Here is an 18,155-nt window from a genome sequence, read left to right on the forward strand (position 1 = left end):
GAATTAAACATGAATTTTCATCAATTCAACCCTAAAATTCGAATTAAACATTCAAAAGCAAACATTGTCACCTTTCGGTACAAAAATAAATAACTTTTTATCAAATGCATGTACCATATTAATAGAAAAAAATACAAATACCATATTAAAGAAAAAATATCAAACTTAAGTATCAAATGACATATTAATCCAGATCTATATATAAATAAACACATAATTAATTAATAGAAATAATACAGAAAGGAGCACATGGAAGCTAAAATTTTATTAACGAGTTGCCCCATCTCAAGCTCAACTCAGATCTTATTGATTCGGGAATGTGATGAAGTCAACATTATGCATAATCTAAAGTAATAGAAATTGTATAAGAGATTTGCTTTGATCCCCCCTCACAAATCCTATTTAATTTTAGAGTAAATTATAAAAATAGTCACTTACGTATGGTTTAAATTATATTTTGATCATTGAACTTTAATTTATTGCGAAATAGTCACTAACGTTATTGATTTATAACATTTGGATCATTAAATCGTTAACTCTCGTTAATAATGTAACTTGAAACAAAAATTTTAAATCAAATTGCACATCTTAATAACAGTTAGCTGATTTGTGGGTTTGCTGCAAATTAGAAAGGTTGCATTAATTTTAGCAACAAGTTTTAAGCCTTCCCACCTTAGTAAACGTTGTTATTAGTTAATCCTCTTCAACCTCTTAGCTATTGAATTAAATTAAGAACCTCTCTGTGATGCGTTTATCTATGGTTAGTGTGAAAATAATGATGGCAGTAAGATTAGTTACTATAACAATACTTTAATGTGAGACAAAAAAAAAAACTAAACTCACCGTACTGAAAATAAACTCCGACCCTTAAATCATCAACTTCCAACTCCCCCTTACTACCATTCAATGGTCATTTCGTGCTTTCATAAAAAAATGTCATTTCGAAAGGGAGAAGTTTGCATAAAAGATTCATCATTAGCAATAAAAAGAACAAAAGAAAAAAAGAGAGAGAAGAAATTGAGAAGAAAACAGAAGACAAAAAAAAAAAAAAAAAACCATTTTAGGAAGTGGAAAGCCAAACTTCGGTTTAGATTTTAGGGATTTCTAAGAGGGGTTTTTTTTTTTTTTTTTGGTTAAATCGAGCAAATGATTGGATTTGAAATAGAATTTTTTTCTAAGATTTTTATTTATATATTATGAATTCTTTCATATATTTTAATTATTTTTAAAATTTTATATCATTTTATTTTAAAATTTTTAGGTAACGTAGTAAAAGAATATATAGGGATTAGTTGTGCAATTTGACCTAAATTTATCGTCTAATATGATAACTTAACGTGCCATATCAACAACAATTAATGGCTCAGTAACTAATATGTTACAAATTGATAACATTAATGACCATTTTGTAACAAATTAAAGTTTAGTAATCAAAACGTAATTTAAACCATACATAAGTAACTTTTTTTTTTTTAAGTTTATCCTTAATTTTATAATGTTTGGTTCATAGTACTAAAAGCACATCAAATGCTCAAATTTGGTAAAAGTATCATGGAAGCCATTGCACTAAGAGTTGGATTGAATTTTATTCTCTCTACTAAAAAAAATGGGCATACTAATCCTTGTAAGTTAGATCGAATAGTAAAATGGTCATTCTATTAAAATTTTTATTCATTTTTACCGTTAAAAATTAATCTCTTTACATCATCATAAGATACACATGGCACATAATGTGTCACTATTTGGTTATTTTGTTAGTTAAGTAGGTTTTTAGTATTAGAAATGGATGAATTTTTTTAACATAAAAAACTAGTTCACTTTTTTTCTTAACATTCACGGATTAATTTATCTATTTTTTAAGTAAAAAGAACAAAATACAATCTATTTACAACCCAGAGGTATTTTTATTATTATGATTTTAGCTTTTGCAGCCCAATTCCATTAACAATCCACTGATTTTGACCCAAATTATTTCTTCCACTGAATTTAGATCCAAAATGAAAAATAAACAAATAAAGCCCATATTATCCTAATGCTGCTTTTAAATTCTTTCTTTCTTTCACGTTTTTATTTTTATAATCATGACTCAAATTTAATGTTCTGCTTATTGGAGGGCTTTATATTGGAATTCTACCATTTGGCTAAGGGGTCAAGGCCATTATGTGCCCCTGGTTACGCCTCTGGGTATAACTAAATGTGTCAAATCATATGTTTTACGAATTGAGAGAAGTCTGATTTGAGTCGATAGTAATATATAGGTAAAACCTTCTTAATAATGATAATTTTATAATTCAAATTTAATTAAAAGATAAAAAGAAATTTGCTTTCACTTTTTCAATCGCTTATTTCTAAAAAATAATTTTAAAATACAAATAATACATATCGAAATAACTATAATAAAAATCAATTATTACAAAATACAAACCAACTAATAATAAAAAATTATTCGAACCAAAATCGGAATAAATTAATTTTTTTTTCCCGCCTAGACTAAAATTGACTTTTATTTTCCTTCTTCCTTTTTCTCTTCTTCAATGCCATAATTTTTTTCTTTATGGACCCATATTCCACCAACATATATTGAATTAAATTTTCTCTTTTAAGACTCCCACACACATATTTAAGACTTTCATTAGAGAGAAATATTCGAATTGAACATCATGTGTTGGCCTGATAGTTAAAGTGTTCATTATTTCAGGTGTAACCTAGATTCAAATTGATCTAATCGTATTGTTATTAAGATCTTGTCCTCTTTTTATAATTTATCAATATATTCAAATCAGAATAATTTTTTTTTCCACACATAGAATAATTTTTTTCTTTATGGACCCATATTCCACCAACCTATATTGACCTAAAATTTTCATATATATATATATATATATATATATATATTGCTACTTCAACTTTCATCATTGACTTTGACAATAGTGTATGAAATTTCTTCTCTAATGGAAGTTATAATCAGGAATTTTCAAGGCCTATTACTAGTCCAATAAATCATGGTAATTCAACTACCAAGGAAAATTAAATTATCTATTTAACTTTATTAATATGTTTTTTCTTATGATTTTTCTTATTTTCTTTTCTAATTTAATTTATGGTAATTGATTTGTAATATCGAATTCAATAACAGTTTGTTTCGATGAAAATTTTGAAAATCTAAAGATTTTTAAAATGCTAGCATATTAGATTTTATCAAATTCAAAATGCTAATAGTTATAATTTCTTTGTTTGAATAAATAATAATTTTAAAAAAATTAGGTTATTAGATTTTTACGAAATAAATAATATAAAAATATCTAAAAGCTGTATCATTGTATTTGTAAAATTTTATTTTAATAAAATAAAATTTAAAAATATAAATTAGAATAAAAATGATTGTGAAAGTTTTGGTATTTATCTTATAGTGAGATCATGTGTATTGAATGAAATAAAATTATAATAAATTTTGAAAAACCACCCCTGTAGATGAAATTTGGAAAGGGAAATCAAGCTACCAAAATCCCCTCTTAAAATTACCAACAAATTTTGGAGTTCTCCAATTTTTTTACCCAAACAAGTAAATTCACTTCTAGAATTTTTTTTAACAATCTTACTATAGGTTTTAATCATATCTGCTTTTTTTTATACAATGCTTAAAATTACCCATAGCCCCTTCCAACTCATAAATAGGAGAATAATGTGATTTAATGCACTTGAACTAAACCTGCTCATGGGTTGGGCTTGGCTTAAAGTTCCGCTCAAAAAGTGAAAAGTTTGGGTAAAAATATAGGCTCAAAAATATTTTTGGATAAAAAAATAAGATCCGTTTAGAAAACAGGTTGGGCCTCGGGTAAGCTTTTTTTTTGCCCAAATCCAATCTAATCCGGATTTACAAAAAAAAAATTGCTATTGTTTTGTTGCCATTTCACTATTATATTGCTATTATTTTATTGTTATTATTTAGAAATTGTATAACTCTTATTTTATTGTTAATTTTGCTACTATTTTAAAGGGGTTTGTTTGTTAAGTTGTACCTATCTTAGTATTATTTAAGTATAAAGACTTTTTAATTTATTTTTAATTTTTAGAAAATATTTATTTTAATGTTTTTAGTGTATTTGATGTATTATATTTTTAAAATTTATTTTTATATAAAAATAATATTAAAAAATTAATATGGCTGGGCCAAATCGGGCTCTGGTTTTAGTTTTTTTTGTCTGGTTGAACTTAGGCAAAATTTTAGGCCCATTTTTTGAATCGAGCCTATCAAACGAGACTAAAATTTTATTACAGCTCGACTCGAACCGGTCCATAATCACTTCTAATGTAAAATAAACAATTACCATAATCGTTGTTTACCTAGAAATCTATTTGCCTTACTCTGTATCCATTTAGAAAAAAAAAGAAAGGATCTCACTTTATTCAAACTAGATGGATTCAAAATCCACTTAATGTTAGATTTTACAATCCCTAATCGACGGTGGGTGCATTAAGAAGCTCCACCAAATGGCTCACACCCTTTTTATGAGCATGACCCTTCCTGGTCTGTAGGTGACCTATCATGTTAAAGTATATTGCATTTCTAATAAAAAATGTGTTTAAATTTTGAGGATATTTTTTTAAAAGAGAATTTTGAAAGCAACATCATTGAAAGGAACAAATAGAAACTCTAAATATAAACAATAACCGAAAAAGAAAAATTCCCCATATTAATTCCAGCAGACAAGCGTACACGCCTCTTATAAAGACAGTAAACAAATTAATTGCACCCACTAACGTATACGCCACACCCACTTTGAACATTCCTTCACTATGTCTTTCATTGAATGTCTACTAATTATTCATCATAAATCGATGTTATTAACTTCCCAATATATTGTTTGTGAAAGAAAAAAAAAGGAAATTAATGATATGAAAAGGTAAATCCCAATAATGAATTATTTATGTTAATAGGTTAAAAAGGATTTTTTTTTTAACGAAAGGAATCGAATTGGTTTATAGATTATATGCCTAGAAAAGATAACATAGAAGTTGATCAAATTACCAAGTTGACTTTTGATAGAAAGGAAAGATATAATTATATGTAGCTTCTTCTCTAGTATATTTCTAGTTCTTTGTAATGTTTACTTTCACCTAAGGTTTTATTTTTAGCTTTAAATTATCTTTTCATGTTTCTTTGGGTTTAAAAAGTTATTTGTTAGTCGATTGAATTTTAGTTCGGTTGTTATGTGTACTGTTGCCAATACAAGAAGATGTGGGTTCAAATGCGCTGATGAAACGCCACAAAATTTTAAAAATTTAATTGTGAGAATCTACAATAATTAAATCTCTGTATCTGTGGTTCTGTTTTTTGCTTTTGTGTTTAAGGTCTAGAGTTCGAGTCGGTGCATTAAAAGTTTTGTTGTTTTGAAATCAACCCATAAGCACACGTTACCCAATTAAGTTCCATTCGGTGTCAAATTGTGACAAGAATGAGTTGCTAGTTCACTGGTTAAATATATGTCTGTATTTTGTTTGATCACAAGTTCAAATCCTATAATAGGTGAGAGTGAATATTATTGCTAAGTGTGGGGAAATTGATTGGAAGTTAATAGAATTTTTTTAAAAGTATCTTTTGTCTTTCTTCTTCGTTATTTTGTTTTTAGTGCTTCTTCCATTTTTATTTTATTTTATTTTTATTTGCTGATCATGGTCATCAATAGATACGATTTAGTCGAGATTACATACTATAAATCGCATCGATCGAAAGGGTATCGGGTAAGTCTTAGCCAGTCAGTTGTCTGCATGGTTTTCCTTTTGTTCTTCGTAAGTTACTTTAAGTTAAGAATTGTGAGTTCCATGCGAACCGTTGATAGAAGGTTGTTAATTTTTCTATTTAGGCAGAAGTAACGGAAGTGGTGAACAGCGACACGCCAATTCCAACAATTGCTGTTGATTTTGCGGTAGGTATTGAGTTAACTGAAGGTTTCGTGTTGAAACTTTCAACTTGGGTTTTAGAAGTGAATTTGGGAATGAATGTTGACAAAATGACTTAATTGTTTAATTGAATGCTTGTTTTAGACTTTGAGATCCTTCTTCTTGTTGTTGCTTCGAAGTCCTTTCAAGTGCATACTGGAAACTTTACTTTGCAAGTTTTGGATCGCTAAAAATGGTGGTTGTCGATGCCACACAGACATGTGGCAGGCCGTGTGAACGGCCGTGTAACTCACTGTTTACTGAATTAAGGCCACACGGGCGTGTGACTAGGCCGTGTGTGGCCATGCTAGTGTAGGGTTCACACAGCCAGGGACACGGGCGTGTGCCCAGGCTGTGTAACTCACTGTTTGTACTTAAAAACCACACGGCTAGGGACACGAGTGTGTGCCCAAGCCGTGTAACTCATTGTTTGTGCTTAAAAACCACACGACCAAGGCAAATGGGCTTGTGCCGAGGCCATGTGGCAAGATGTTAGGCCCAGAAACTATTTCTGAGGCCGAGAATGATGCTAAAGTTTGATATTGGTTTCCCAATGTACGAATGAATGAAATATTTTATATAAAGATTGTCTGATACATTAAGACTGATCTGTGGATCACATAATTGAACATGCACTGTAATATCACTCTGTCATTAAACTGTTTGGGTTAATTTTGCAATGTATTGGGATGACTAAACATGTGTTACAATAGTTGTATTTTGCATTAGTATGGGGTGAGATGCTGTGAAGAAAGAAGAAGTCTGTTCTGAAATCATGGCTGTGCCACTAAAATTGTATCTGATTTTGGCGCTTGTCGTGAACTAAATTAGTAGCTAAGTTGCATTTCTATAAAAGTGTCAACGAACACTTGATGGTGTGTAGGGTTGGTTGGGCATTGAATGTCCTTAATGATGTGTTGGGATGGCAGAAGATAGTGTGTAACGGGTGGGAATACGAAATTGCATCTGAATCTGATTGGTACCGCATATGAGCTAAACTTGCATATACGTATACATGTAGTTGGTCTACTTTGAATTCAAATTGCAAATACTCCTTAAATGAACTGAATATCTTAAATTGGAATTTCACCTTGAATGAATTCAAATAGAATAAATTCCTTTTACGCACTGAGTTCACAACTCACACTTTCATTGATTTGGTTTCAGGTGGTTCCCAGTCTTGATCGGGTTAGGGTCGCGAAAGCTCGGTCAAACTTTTATCTTTTCATTAAGCTTTACTAATAGGGAGTGATGTTCTACTATGCTATGCAATTTATGATGACTATGTGTTATTTTTGTTGTGATGAATGTTATGTATTATATGGTTTAGTTCGACTGTGTTATGAATATATGAAATTCCATTACGGATGATGTAACTCACCAAACTTGGTTTGGACGTCTAGACCGGGTTTAGGGTGTTACAGCTGAAGTGGATTATCATCCTATTTATGAAGATGGTAGAGACTATGGATAGTTCTAGGTATTATGTAAAAAAAAACAGATATGATCAAAACCTATAACGAAATCCCATATCATCTATCATACTATAGATAGATTCATGTGCATTTTTGAAATATTTTAGTTCAAAATGAGTTTAAATTTTACAAGTGTGAACATTAATTGAATGTTTCATTATAGATCAATATTATTAAATTTTCAAGATATTTTTGTGAAAAATTAATATATTAAAAAATATTTAAATTATTATACTTTATTTTTAGTTAAATAAGTTCCTATCCTATCGTTTTATTCGGAAAAGTCATTGATTTTAATATTAAAGTAAAATTATTTTAAATTTCAGACACTTATAGTTGATACAATAAAAATTAAATACATTTTTGTAATGACCAATTTTGGCCGGGCCTATGCAAACACAAAACAAGACAAAAAATAAACCAAAAAAATAAAAAAACCCAATAATTAAGTGTCCTTTTACAAACCAATAACCAATCAAACCCAAACTAATGTCTAACCCAAAATCCAAACGGCCCAATAGACGTAAAACAAAGTTCAGAAACCCTAGCCCTTGCTTAGTACCGCAGCCTTCAGGCGCCGTACAACCCCCAGCCTCGCTCCGTACCCTCCAACAGCCACGCCCGCGCCAGCACAGCCTCCGTACGATGTCAACGTACCCTGTACCTGCAAGAAGGACGAACACGGCAGCAAATACAAATGAAAAACAGCAGAACAGCAAATAGAAGGGAATGAAAATTGTATTTTTAATTTATTTTCCTTTTTCTTTTTTTCTTTTCGGTTATAAAGCCATAGTTCTTAATCTCTGTAAAGGTTACAAAAATAGAGACAATATTCACACAATACGCAATACAAAAAACATATTACGCACACTGAATATCAAAAGAAATCAAGTTGAAAGTTATCGGAAGGTGATTTCCAAATCTGTTTTTTTTTCTTTCTTTTTTTGTTTCTTGCGATTGGCTTGCAACTTAGGCATGAATACATGAAGTGGGTACCCGAATCGACGCCGATGAGAGCCCAAACATCTCGAAAATATATAGATATGGGCGAGGGTCGAATGGTATCGGGATACTGTTTAAATCTTCCAAGTTTGTTTCATTTTCCAAAGAATATCATAGGATTCAAAACCTTTTTTAAAAAAAAAAATAAAAAGAAGAAGCAAAGTTACTAGATCTCCGTGGTCATGGCCCCGATTGGCGAAATCTGGTCGTTGTTCACGTCGTCGGCCATCGAATACATGGTGTTCGACAGCTACATGCTGAACCGACCCTAACAGAGCAGATTAAGGGTTCTTCTTTTTTTAAAAAAAAAAAAGGGGGAGCTTAAAGGTTATTAGCATTTTGAAAGGCAAATAAATGGAAATGGGGGTTTTAATATCAGGTTTAGAAAACTGTGCCATTCCAAAGGGTAAAGGCCTGCATGTTGATCGTTTAGTAGGCCAAATTCATGTGTGTTTGCTTAAATTGGGAGATTTGCACGCTGACCCCTCTCGTTCACTCTGATGTTGGATTAGGCCCTATTTGTACTTTAGTTGTTTTTTTTAAAATGGCATCTGGATTAAGAAATCATATCAATTTAGCCACGCTTCTATGCAGTATTTTGGGATCTAGAATATTTCCAAATTTGGTCCCTGAGCATTCGCGTTCGTGGCGTGTTAGTCCTTTTTACATTTTAATGCTCTATTTTATTTACAAATTATCCCTTTAAATTTTTATTTAGTTATAATTGAATTTTTATTGACATAAATTACTACTTTAAATTAGTTTAATATTTTATAGGTGTTGATTTAATTTAATAATTTAGCTTTGTTTTAATTGGATAATTATTTTGGAGTTCTTTTATTATATTATTTATGCATTTAGTATAACATCTCATTTAAATATTTTGCATATATTTGTACATGCATCGTTTTAATAGCTAAGCTGTTATTTTAAAATTCATTTTGTGATTATAAAATTATTGTTTGAATTTCCTCTTTATATCATACAATTCTAATATCTTTAAACACTTTTATACATATTTATACACATGTAGTAAAAATAATTTAACCTTGTGTGCATTTATGTATATATATATGATTTGTAAATTTATTATATTTCTAAGATTATATTTTATTATACATTTTTAATCTTTTCATATTTGGTACATAATTTAAATTTTTTTTATGAAAATTGTCAATCTTAAGCTAATATTCTTCAATATTTTGTATGTTATTCGATTAAAAATATTTATTCCATAACATATATTTTAATAATTATGTATATCTAAGCAATTTTAGAAACTTCATTTTGTAATTATAAAATTATTATTTTTAATTTTTTTATATTATATTACTTTTGTGTTTTATATAGCCTTTTATTTAAATGTTTTGATATAAGGGTATGTATATAATTTTAGACTAACTTAAAATTTATATATATATTATTATTAATTTCATGATTGTTTTTTACAATAGATTTACATGTACATATGTCTTTTAAATCTATTTTGTATGTTATGTCTCGTCTTGTATCCTTATTATTCTTTTGTATTATATTATTAAAATTATCATGTATTTTGTTAACTTCTAAATGGATTCGTGTTTAAAATATTTTACGTACAATTTGATTCGAACTTTTATTTTATAATATCTATTTCTATGGTTATATATTCCTAGTTTTTATTCAAGCTTGTAAACCTATATGTCTTAAGCTTATTAATCTTATACCATTTTGATTTCTACATTCCATTTTGCCTTGCACATAGCTTGTTGTTTTTCATATATTATAGCATGAATATATATATTATCATTGCATGGTATTCATCTTATTGATTTGTTAATTGTTCTTCATACGTGATTGAGATTAGGCGATGATTTTTAGATTAATCATATTTAATTGCTTATTCTGCTAGTTAATTAATATTCTCATTCATCAAGTATCGTATCTCATGTGCGCCTGTTACCCCATATCGTCGTTTTCTACTTGGTTTATGAAATATAGTTTTTTTAAAAAATCCAAATTTTTATGATTAAATTCATCTCATTTCAAAAATGCATTAATACATTTTAAGCTAGTTTTATAATTATTCACTTAAAAATTCTTTAAAACGAAGACGAGATTTGATATTTGGCAATTCGCGGAGTCGTGCCCTAATGTGCTGGGTTGCAATTTCGCGTTTGCTCAAAATAATCGAATATCCCTTCAAAATTTCACCCATGTCTTCTAAAAATTCTTGAAAACAAAGGCAATACTCGGTGTTTGACAATTTGAGAATCATGCCCTATCATGCTGGGTTGTGATTTCTCGTTTGCTCAAAACAATCGAATATTCTTCTAGGTTTTCACTCATGTTTATTAAAAACCTTTCAAAACGAAGGCGATGTTCGATGTTTGGCGATTTAAGAATCGTGCCCTATCGTGCTGGGTTGCGCTTTTTCATTTGTTCAAAACAATCGAAGATCCCTTCGGAATTTCACTCGTATTTTCTAAGGTGAGGCAATGTTCAATGTTTGGAAATTCGAGGAATCGTGCCCTACTGTGCTGGGTTTCGATTTTTCGTTGGATCAAATAGTTGGGCATCATTTTGTAATTTTCGAATTATAAACTTTCGAAAGTCGAAATAAGAAGATTTTTGGCAACCAACTCGGGTTACTAAAAAAAAGAACCACACTTCGAAAACATCTTTAAATTTTAGACATAAGGATAGTATTTAATCGATTCGGTACCAATTTTGGGCGTAGTGAGGGTACTAATCCTTCCTCATACGCAACCGACTCCCGAACCCATTTTCTCAAAAGTTCGTAGACCAAAATCATTGTTCTAGTAAACCAAAATATTTTATTAAAATAACCAAATTCTTAGGTGATCCGATCACACCAAAATAAAATATCGGTGGTGACTCCATATTTTATTTTCAAAAAGTCGATTCCCCATTTTTTTCGTAAAATTTAAAATTTTGAAAGAAGGGTGGTTTCAACAACTTGGCGACTCCACTGGGGATCTAAGAGTCAAGCCATAAAATCGATTATTTGCTGTCCTTTTGTCAAAAATCGAAAATTTGTTTTAAAAATCATGTGGCTTTCAAATGCATTTATTTGTATGGTTGTTATGGTTCGGGTCTCGTAGAGTAATACTGCATTTCATTGCATAACCGCTGTGGTCACACCCTCTAAGTGGGAGTGAGAAACTACACTTTCGTGAGGTTTTCACCTCCGCATGGGCTAGTGGATTGCTTTCGGGGTACATCCGTACCTATAATTTCGTGAGATTTTCATCTCTGCATGGTCATAGGGAAATGTATCCCCCCGAATCGAACTCGATCTATATGAGCCTATAATGGGTGAGGATTGAGGAATCTGCTGGTTCGGGTACCTTATCTCTAGAACTGAACCACATATTGTGAACCTTAGGAGCTATCCTTGGGTAGAGCCGCGTCAAGCCTTAGTATTTACCCGTATATGCATTGTAATTATCGTTTATGTGCTTGCATTTTATCACTATTATTTGATACTAACCTGTGTTTTGTTTTGATTTTTTTTGCATGACATTGCATACTAAAGGAAGTGTTGATTCGTATTCAATTACTAAGTTAGAAAGTTTGACATGAAGAATGAATTTCTTCGTAAAGTCGAGGATAATGGGGCCGTTCGTGCATGGTCAGAGAAGCTACAATCAGAGAGAGGGGATAGCTTGGCAGAAGGGTATATATCAGAGTTGCAGGATTTCACTCGCGTCAATGTAGTATAGAATGAGCTGCAAGAGTTGAGAGACATTTGGGCTAGTTGGGATGAAGGGATCAAGCAGTTGTTTTATCAAAGCTATGGTGATATATCCTATTTGCTAGACATTAGAGTGGATAAACATCTGTTCCGAGTTATGGTGCAGTTTTGGAATTTTGCTTACAAGTGTTTCACTTTTAGAGAAGTGGATTTGGTACCTACTATGGAGGAATACACTACTCTGCTCAGGTGTCCAAAAATTCAGCTCCGAAAGACTTATGCCCGGGTTTTTAGTGGTCAGACTTTCATGAAGAAATTGATGAGCATTTCCAGGATGAGCGAGCCTTGAGTCACCGCTCGGATTCAACAAAAAGGAGATAGTAAATGTATCCCTTGGGAGAATTTGCGAGATTTGTTTTTGACGCATCCAGATGAAAGAAAGAGGGTCGATATCTTCGCCTTAAGCATCTACGGATTGGTAATTTTTTCTAAGGCTTTGAGGCACGTGGACGAGGCAGTCATTGACTTATTCGATCGCCTTGAGAAGGGAATCACACCGGTACCGGCGATATTGGCTGAGACGTTCAGATCTTTGAGCTCATGTCGGAAGACAGGCGATGGGCGGTTTATTGGATGTGCACACTTATTGATAGTATGGTTTCATGGGCACTTTTGGAAGGTAGACAATGTTTCTTATCGGGTCTTTTCCAAAGGTTATTTCCCGCTAAAAGAGGAGACACCTACATAAAGGAGAGAGGATATCTCGGAGTAGAAGTGGATGGAAATTCTTCAAAACCTCAAGGAGAGGGATATCGAGTGGAGAGCTTATTGGATGGTTCCTGATGAGATCATGTACCGATGTGGTAACTTTGATTGGGTGCCATTGTTAGGAATTTGGGGAGCTACCGGGTATACTCCATTGCTAGCCTTAAGACAATATAAATCGAGGCAGTTTGTACCCACGACCTATGGACTTGCTCAGAATGAATTCTCTTTTAAAAGTGCTCACTATAAGAAGAAAGTTCGAGAGCTATCGGATGCTTGGAAGTAAACTTGTAGGATGAAAAGGTTGCCCATCGGTTCTATGGTAACGCCCGAGTATGATGGATGGTTTAAAAAGAGGGTTAATGATAACGTTCCTAGGCCATGCTTGGAAAATACTCGACCTATGAAGGAACAATTGCAAGTCGCCCCGTCAGAGTTGGAAATTATAAAGCAAGACTTCGAGAAGAAGAGTTCGGAGCTTGGAAAAAAGATCGAACAATTGGAGGAAGAGAAGATGCACCTGAGATTAGACGCGGATGTCTAGAGATCAGAAGCTGAAAAGTGGAGAAAAGGGAAAACTAAAGTTGAAGAAGATCTAGACGGCTTGAAGACTGACTACAAAAAATTACGCCTATCTATGAGGACTGCGGGGTTAGGTAAGACTTTCGAACAATAGCGCCATAAAATTCGAGAAGAAAAGACCAATACCGACCGGTGGGAAAGGAAATTCCGAGAAGCTCAGGCACGAAACGAAGATTTAGAGAAGAGTCTTTCGGAAAGCAGAAATGAGCGAGGGGAATTAAAGATTAGAGTGGCGGAACTCGAGAAGTCTCTTCATCAGTACCGAAACCGCAACACTGCAATGTAATTGAGGGCAAGCTTAGCAAGATAGAGGAAATGAAAGGAAAAATAGAAGAGTTAGAGGCGTCACTGCAAAACTGTGATATACGGATTCAATTTTTTGAGGCAAATGAGGACCGTTGGAAAGAACAGCTTCACCATGCGCAAGACCAAGTCAGAAACAGAGATTACCTTATGGGGTAAGCCATAACCCAGATTCGGGAGGTAGCTGACTACTTGTAAGCTTTAGCGGTCCAGGCGGATACATTGAGCGTGAAGTATGAGTTGGAGTTGGATCGCGGACAGGAGCTGGCCTCATTGCTTAGGAAAATTAAGATTTTAAGCACTAGAGCAAAGTTTTATTTGTAACTCAACTTTATGTAAAAGAATTTTATTTTCTAGAGAAGTTTTCTAAAGGGAATTGAATCAAAATTGATGCCTCCTTTGTATTCATGCATTTGCATTACATCATATCATTATGCATTAAAGGTCATAAGAGGTTTCTAATTAATTAATCAAAAATCATTTCAGTAACCTGGAAACTAACGAAAACCAACCAACTACGCACCCCTACAGTACAAGGAAAAAGTCAATGGACAAAAGACTTGAGAAATTGGAGCAAATGCAAAAGAACATGCAGGAACAAATACAGTCTCAGATGCAAGAGCAGCTAGCCAAGATTCAGCAAGAGATGAAAGAGCAAATGATGGAATCCTAGAGAGAAATGATGAGCCAGTTATCCCAATTGTTGTTGGGAGGAACGGATAAGGGAAAGGGCCCCATGGAAAAAGTTGAGAAAACTAATAAAGATCCTCAATACCCCCTTGGCTTCACTCCAACACATATACCGATGAAGCCTGAGATTAATCTACAAAAACCATCAATTAAGATCATGCCTCAGTAGATTCAGGCCGGAGCTTCTATACCAATAAATTTCCAAGCCGGCTCAAGCTCTAATCTCGTTAATAACCCAAATTATCCACCCGTTTCCTATTTGGATGAAGTTACTGAAGAAGAAAAGGCAAGGATAGATTTGCAGAAACAATTGGAAGAACGGTGTAGATGGCTCGAGGAGAAATTCAGAGCTATAGAAAGCGCAGATAATCATCAAGGGATTGATGCTAAGGACCTAAGTTTGGTCCTACCCCCCAAATTCAAAATGCCCGAATTCGAGAAGTATAATGGAACGAGCTGCCCTGAAGCTCACATCACTATGTTCTGCAGGCGAATGACGGGATACATTAATAATGACCAGCTATTAATTTACTGTTTTCAAGATAGTCTGGTTGGGGTGGCATCTAAGTGGTATAACCAATTTAGCTGCGCTAAAATTAACTCGTAGAAGGATCTGGCCCAGGCCTTTATGAAACAATACAGTCATGTAACGGACATGACCCCCGACGGAATCACTCTCCAGAACATAGAGAAGAAGTCAAATGAAAGTTTCAGATAGTACGCACAAAGGTGGAGAGAAGTGGCCATACAAGTTCAGCCGCCGTTTCTAGAAAAGGAAACGACGATGCTCTTTATCAACACCATGAAGGCCCCTTTTATCACTCATATGTTAGGAAGTGCCACCAAGAGCTTCTCTGACATAGTGATGACGAGGGAAATGATCGAAAATACTGTGAGGAGCTGTAAGATAGAAGCCGGAGAAAGTAAAAGAAAGTCGGCCCTGAGGAAAAGAGATAATGAAATAAACAACATGGGCAAATTCAACAAGAGTCAGTCCAAGTCACTTACTGTAAATCAGCCAAAGACGGTAACCACTAATCAACGTAGCTCCGTAAGACAAGAATCCAACGCGAGGGAGAACACAGAAAGGCCGTAGTTCACCCTTATACCCATGACGTATAGGGAGCTGTACCAGAACCTGTTCAACGCTCATGTAGTGTCCCATTTTTACTTGAAGCCACTACACCCCCCGTATCCCAAATGGTATGACACAAATGCCTAATGTGAATACCATGTGGGAATCACCGGGCACTTAATCGAAAACTGCACTGCGTTCAAGAAAGTAGTCTAAAGACTCATTAAGATGGGGATCATGAGGTTTGATGATCCAGCCGTACCCAATGCAGCAGAAAACCCGCTTCCCAATCATACCGACCAAGGAGTGAACGGGATAAGTGAAGGCAAAAATAAGAGGATCAAATGGGAGGTTGCAGAAGTCAGGACCCCGTTGATACGGGTGTAGAAAGAGATGGCCAAGAGAGGATTGATCGCGTTGGATTCAAGGAAAGAATTTAAAGAAGGGAGGAACTACTGTGAATTTCACAACGAGGTGGGGCATGAAACCCAAGGGTGTATGGAGTTCAAGGCCTTAGTACAGAATATGATGAACAATAAGGAAATGGAATTCTATGAAGAGACCAAAGACCCCGTAGTGGGAGATATATGTGCATCGGAGGGCGGATCGACGGCACAGAATCAAACGGTTAACTACCCCGTGGTTATCATATCGAGACCCAAAAATAATGAAGCTGAAGTTCAAATGCCACCGAGGGTCATAATCCAGAAACCTGCAGTCTTCCCCTACAAAGACAGCAAAAGGGTCCCATGGAATTATGATTGTAACGTGACAATTCTGGGAAAGGAAAACCTGGTCGATGCTTCGAAAGAGGACCAAGATAGGGGCTCCTATACACGTAGTGGGAGACGTTATGATACAGCAAATGAGAAGGCACAACCCATAAAAGGAAAAGACCCAGTGGTCGAAGGGGTGAAGGAAAAAGTGACTGGATTTGAACTTCCTGTTAATGAACCAGTTAACGAAGAGGAGGCTAAGGAGTTTTTGAAATTCCTAAAACACAGCGAATACAGTATGGTAGAACAACTACATAAACAACCAGCTCGTATTTCAGTGCTGGCCTTACTCCTAAGCTCGGAAGTCCATTGCAGTGGGCTGATGAAGGTCTTGAATGAAACATATGTCGCCAATGATATCTCCGTTAACAAGCTGGACCGTTTGGTTAGCAACATAAGTGCCGACAAATATATCTTTTTCAATGACGACGAGATACCATCCGGTGGCATGGGATCGACTAAAGCTTTGTACATTACCACGCGCTGTAAGGGGTATACGCCGTCAGGCGTACTGATTGAGAATGGATCGGCCTTGAACGTCCTGCCATTGACTACGTTAAACAGGTTACCTATAGACAGCTCTCACATAAAGGAGTGCCAGAATATAGTGAAAGCATTTGATGGTACGAAGATGAAGGTGATGGGCAGAATCGAGGTACCTCTTCAGATAGGGCCAAACACATATGAAGTGGATTTCCTAGTAATGGATATCAAGCCCTTATACAACTGTTTATCGGGAAGGCCCTGGATACATTCAGCTAGGGCAGTGCCTTCATCGTTGCTTCAAAAATTGAAGTTGGTATCAGAGGGGCGGTTGATAACGATCAATACTGAAGAAGATATCATTGCAACTGTGAGTAATAATGCGCTCTATTTGGAGACTGATGACGAAGCAATCGAATGCCCATTTTGGTCTTTGGAGTTTGTTAATGCAACGTTCATCGCCGAGGGAAGCAAAATTCTGATGCCAAAATTGTCCAAAACTATGAGGATGAGTCTACAATTGATGGTCAGAAAAGGGGCCCTACCCAGGAGAGGACTTGGGAGGCGTCTTCAAGAAAGGATTGAAACACCAGTATTGAAGGACAAGAGAGACCGCTTCGGCTTAGGATTTAAGCCGGATGTGAGACAAAGGAAAAAGGAGTTGGAGAAGAAGCAAGAAAGAAGAAGAGCACGGTTAATTGGGGAGAAATCAAATGGGAGCCAATGATATTCCCCCATATATTGAAAACCTTTGTGTCTGGAGGAATCATTCATCCTGAGAGAGGCACGCCAATGAAGGAAGCCATAGAAGAAAGGCTGGAAAGCTTAGACATCAACGCCACATACGATGAAGAGACTGGAAGAGAAAATTTGTCGGGCATTTGCCCCTACATACTTAGAAGTGTTCTGGATAACTGAACTGCAAAAAAGATTCCTATAGTTTTTAGAACTGATTCAGAGTAATGTCCAAAACACACTTATTGCTCTAGGCCTAGGAGTAATAAGAATCTTTTGTGAAATAGGCTGATGTTTAAAAACATTATTTCAATGAAATGCACGATTATTATCATTTTTGAGCAGAAGTTCTCTCATTTTTAAATTTCACTCATAATCATATTATACAAACGATTACTTTCGGATTCTTTTGTTCTTTAAACATTCTTCTAAATATTCTTTCATTCTTCATTCATAATTATACCATACAGACAAGTGTTCTTGAATTCTTTTGATTCTTTGTATCTGCCTTCATCCTCATAACAGGTCCCCGGATATCAATGATACGAGTGACACTGCTAGTGACTCAGAATTTCCTTTTGAGCGAGATATGTGTACAGAGGATTCTCAGGATTTTGAAGATGGCCAAGACT

General features: G+C 34.2%; 1 protein-coding gene across 1 annotated transcript; it reads left to right on the forward strand.

The window, feature by feature from the left end:
- Positions 1 to 15,922: 15,922 nt before the first annotated feature.
- LOC108455204 (uncharacterized) lies at positions 15,923 to 17,515 on the forward strand. Its single transcript, XM_053029804.1, has 2 exons — positions 15,923 to 16,928; positions 17,064 to 17,515. The coding sequence occupies exons 1-2, from the start codon at positions 15,923 to 15,925 to the stop codon at positions 17,513 to 17,515; spliced, it is 1,458 nt and encodes a 485-aa protein (XP_052885764.1).
- The last annotated feature ends 640 nt before the right edge of the window (positions 17,516 to 18,155 follow it).

This window comes from Gossypium arboreum, chromosome 6 (assembly GCF_025698485.1).
Source record: "Gossypium arboreum isolate Shixiya-1 chromosome 6, ASM2569848v2, whole genome shotgun sequence".
In the NCBI taxonomy this organism is placed as follows: Eukaryota; Viridiplantae; Streptophyta; class Magnoliopsida; order Malvales; family Malvaceae; genus Gossypium; species Gossypium arboreum.

Bases quoted from the DNA above. Each gene is read 5' to 3' on its own strand.
- LOC108455204 (XM_053029804.1), top strand. From the start codon at position 15,923: ATGGCCAAGAGAGGATTGATCGCGTTGGATTCAAGGAAAGAATTTAAA. The intron at 16,929-17,063 runs GTACGAAGATGA...GGATACATTCAG, and splicing joins TATAGTGAAAGCATTTGATG to CTAGGGCAGTGCCTTCATCG.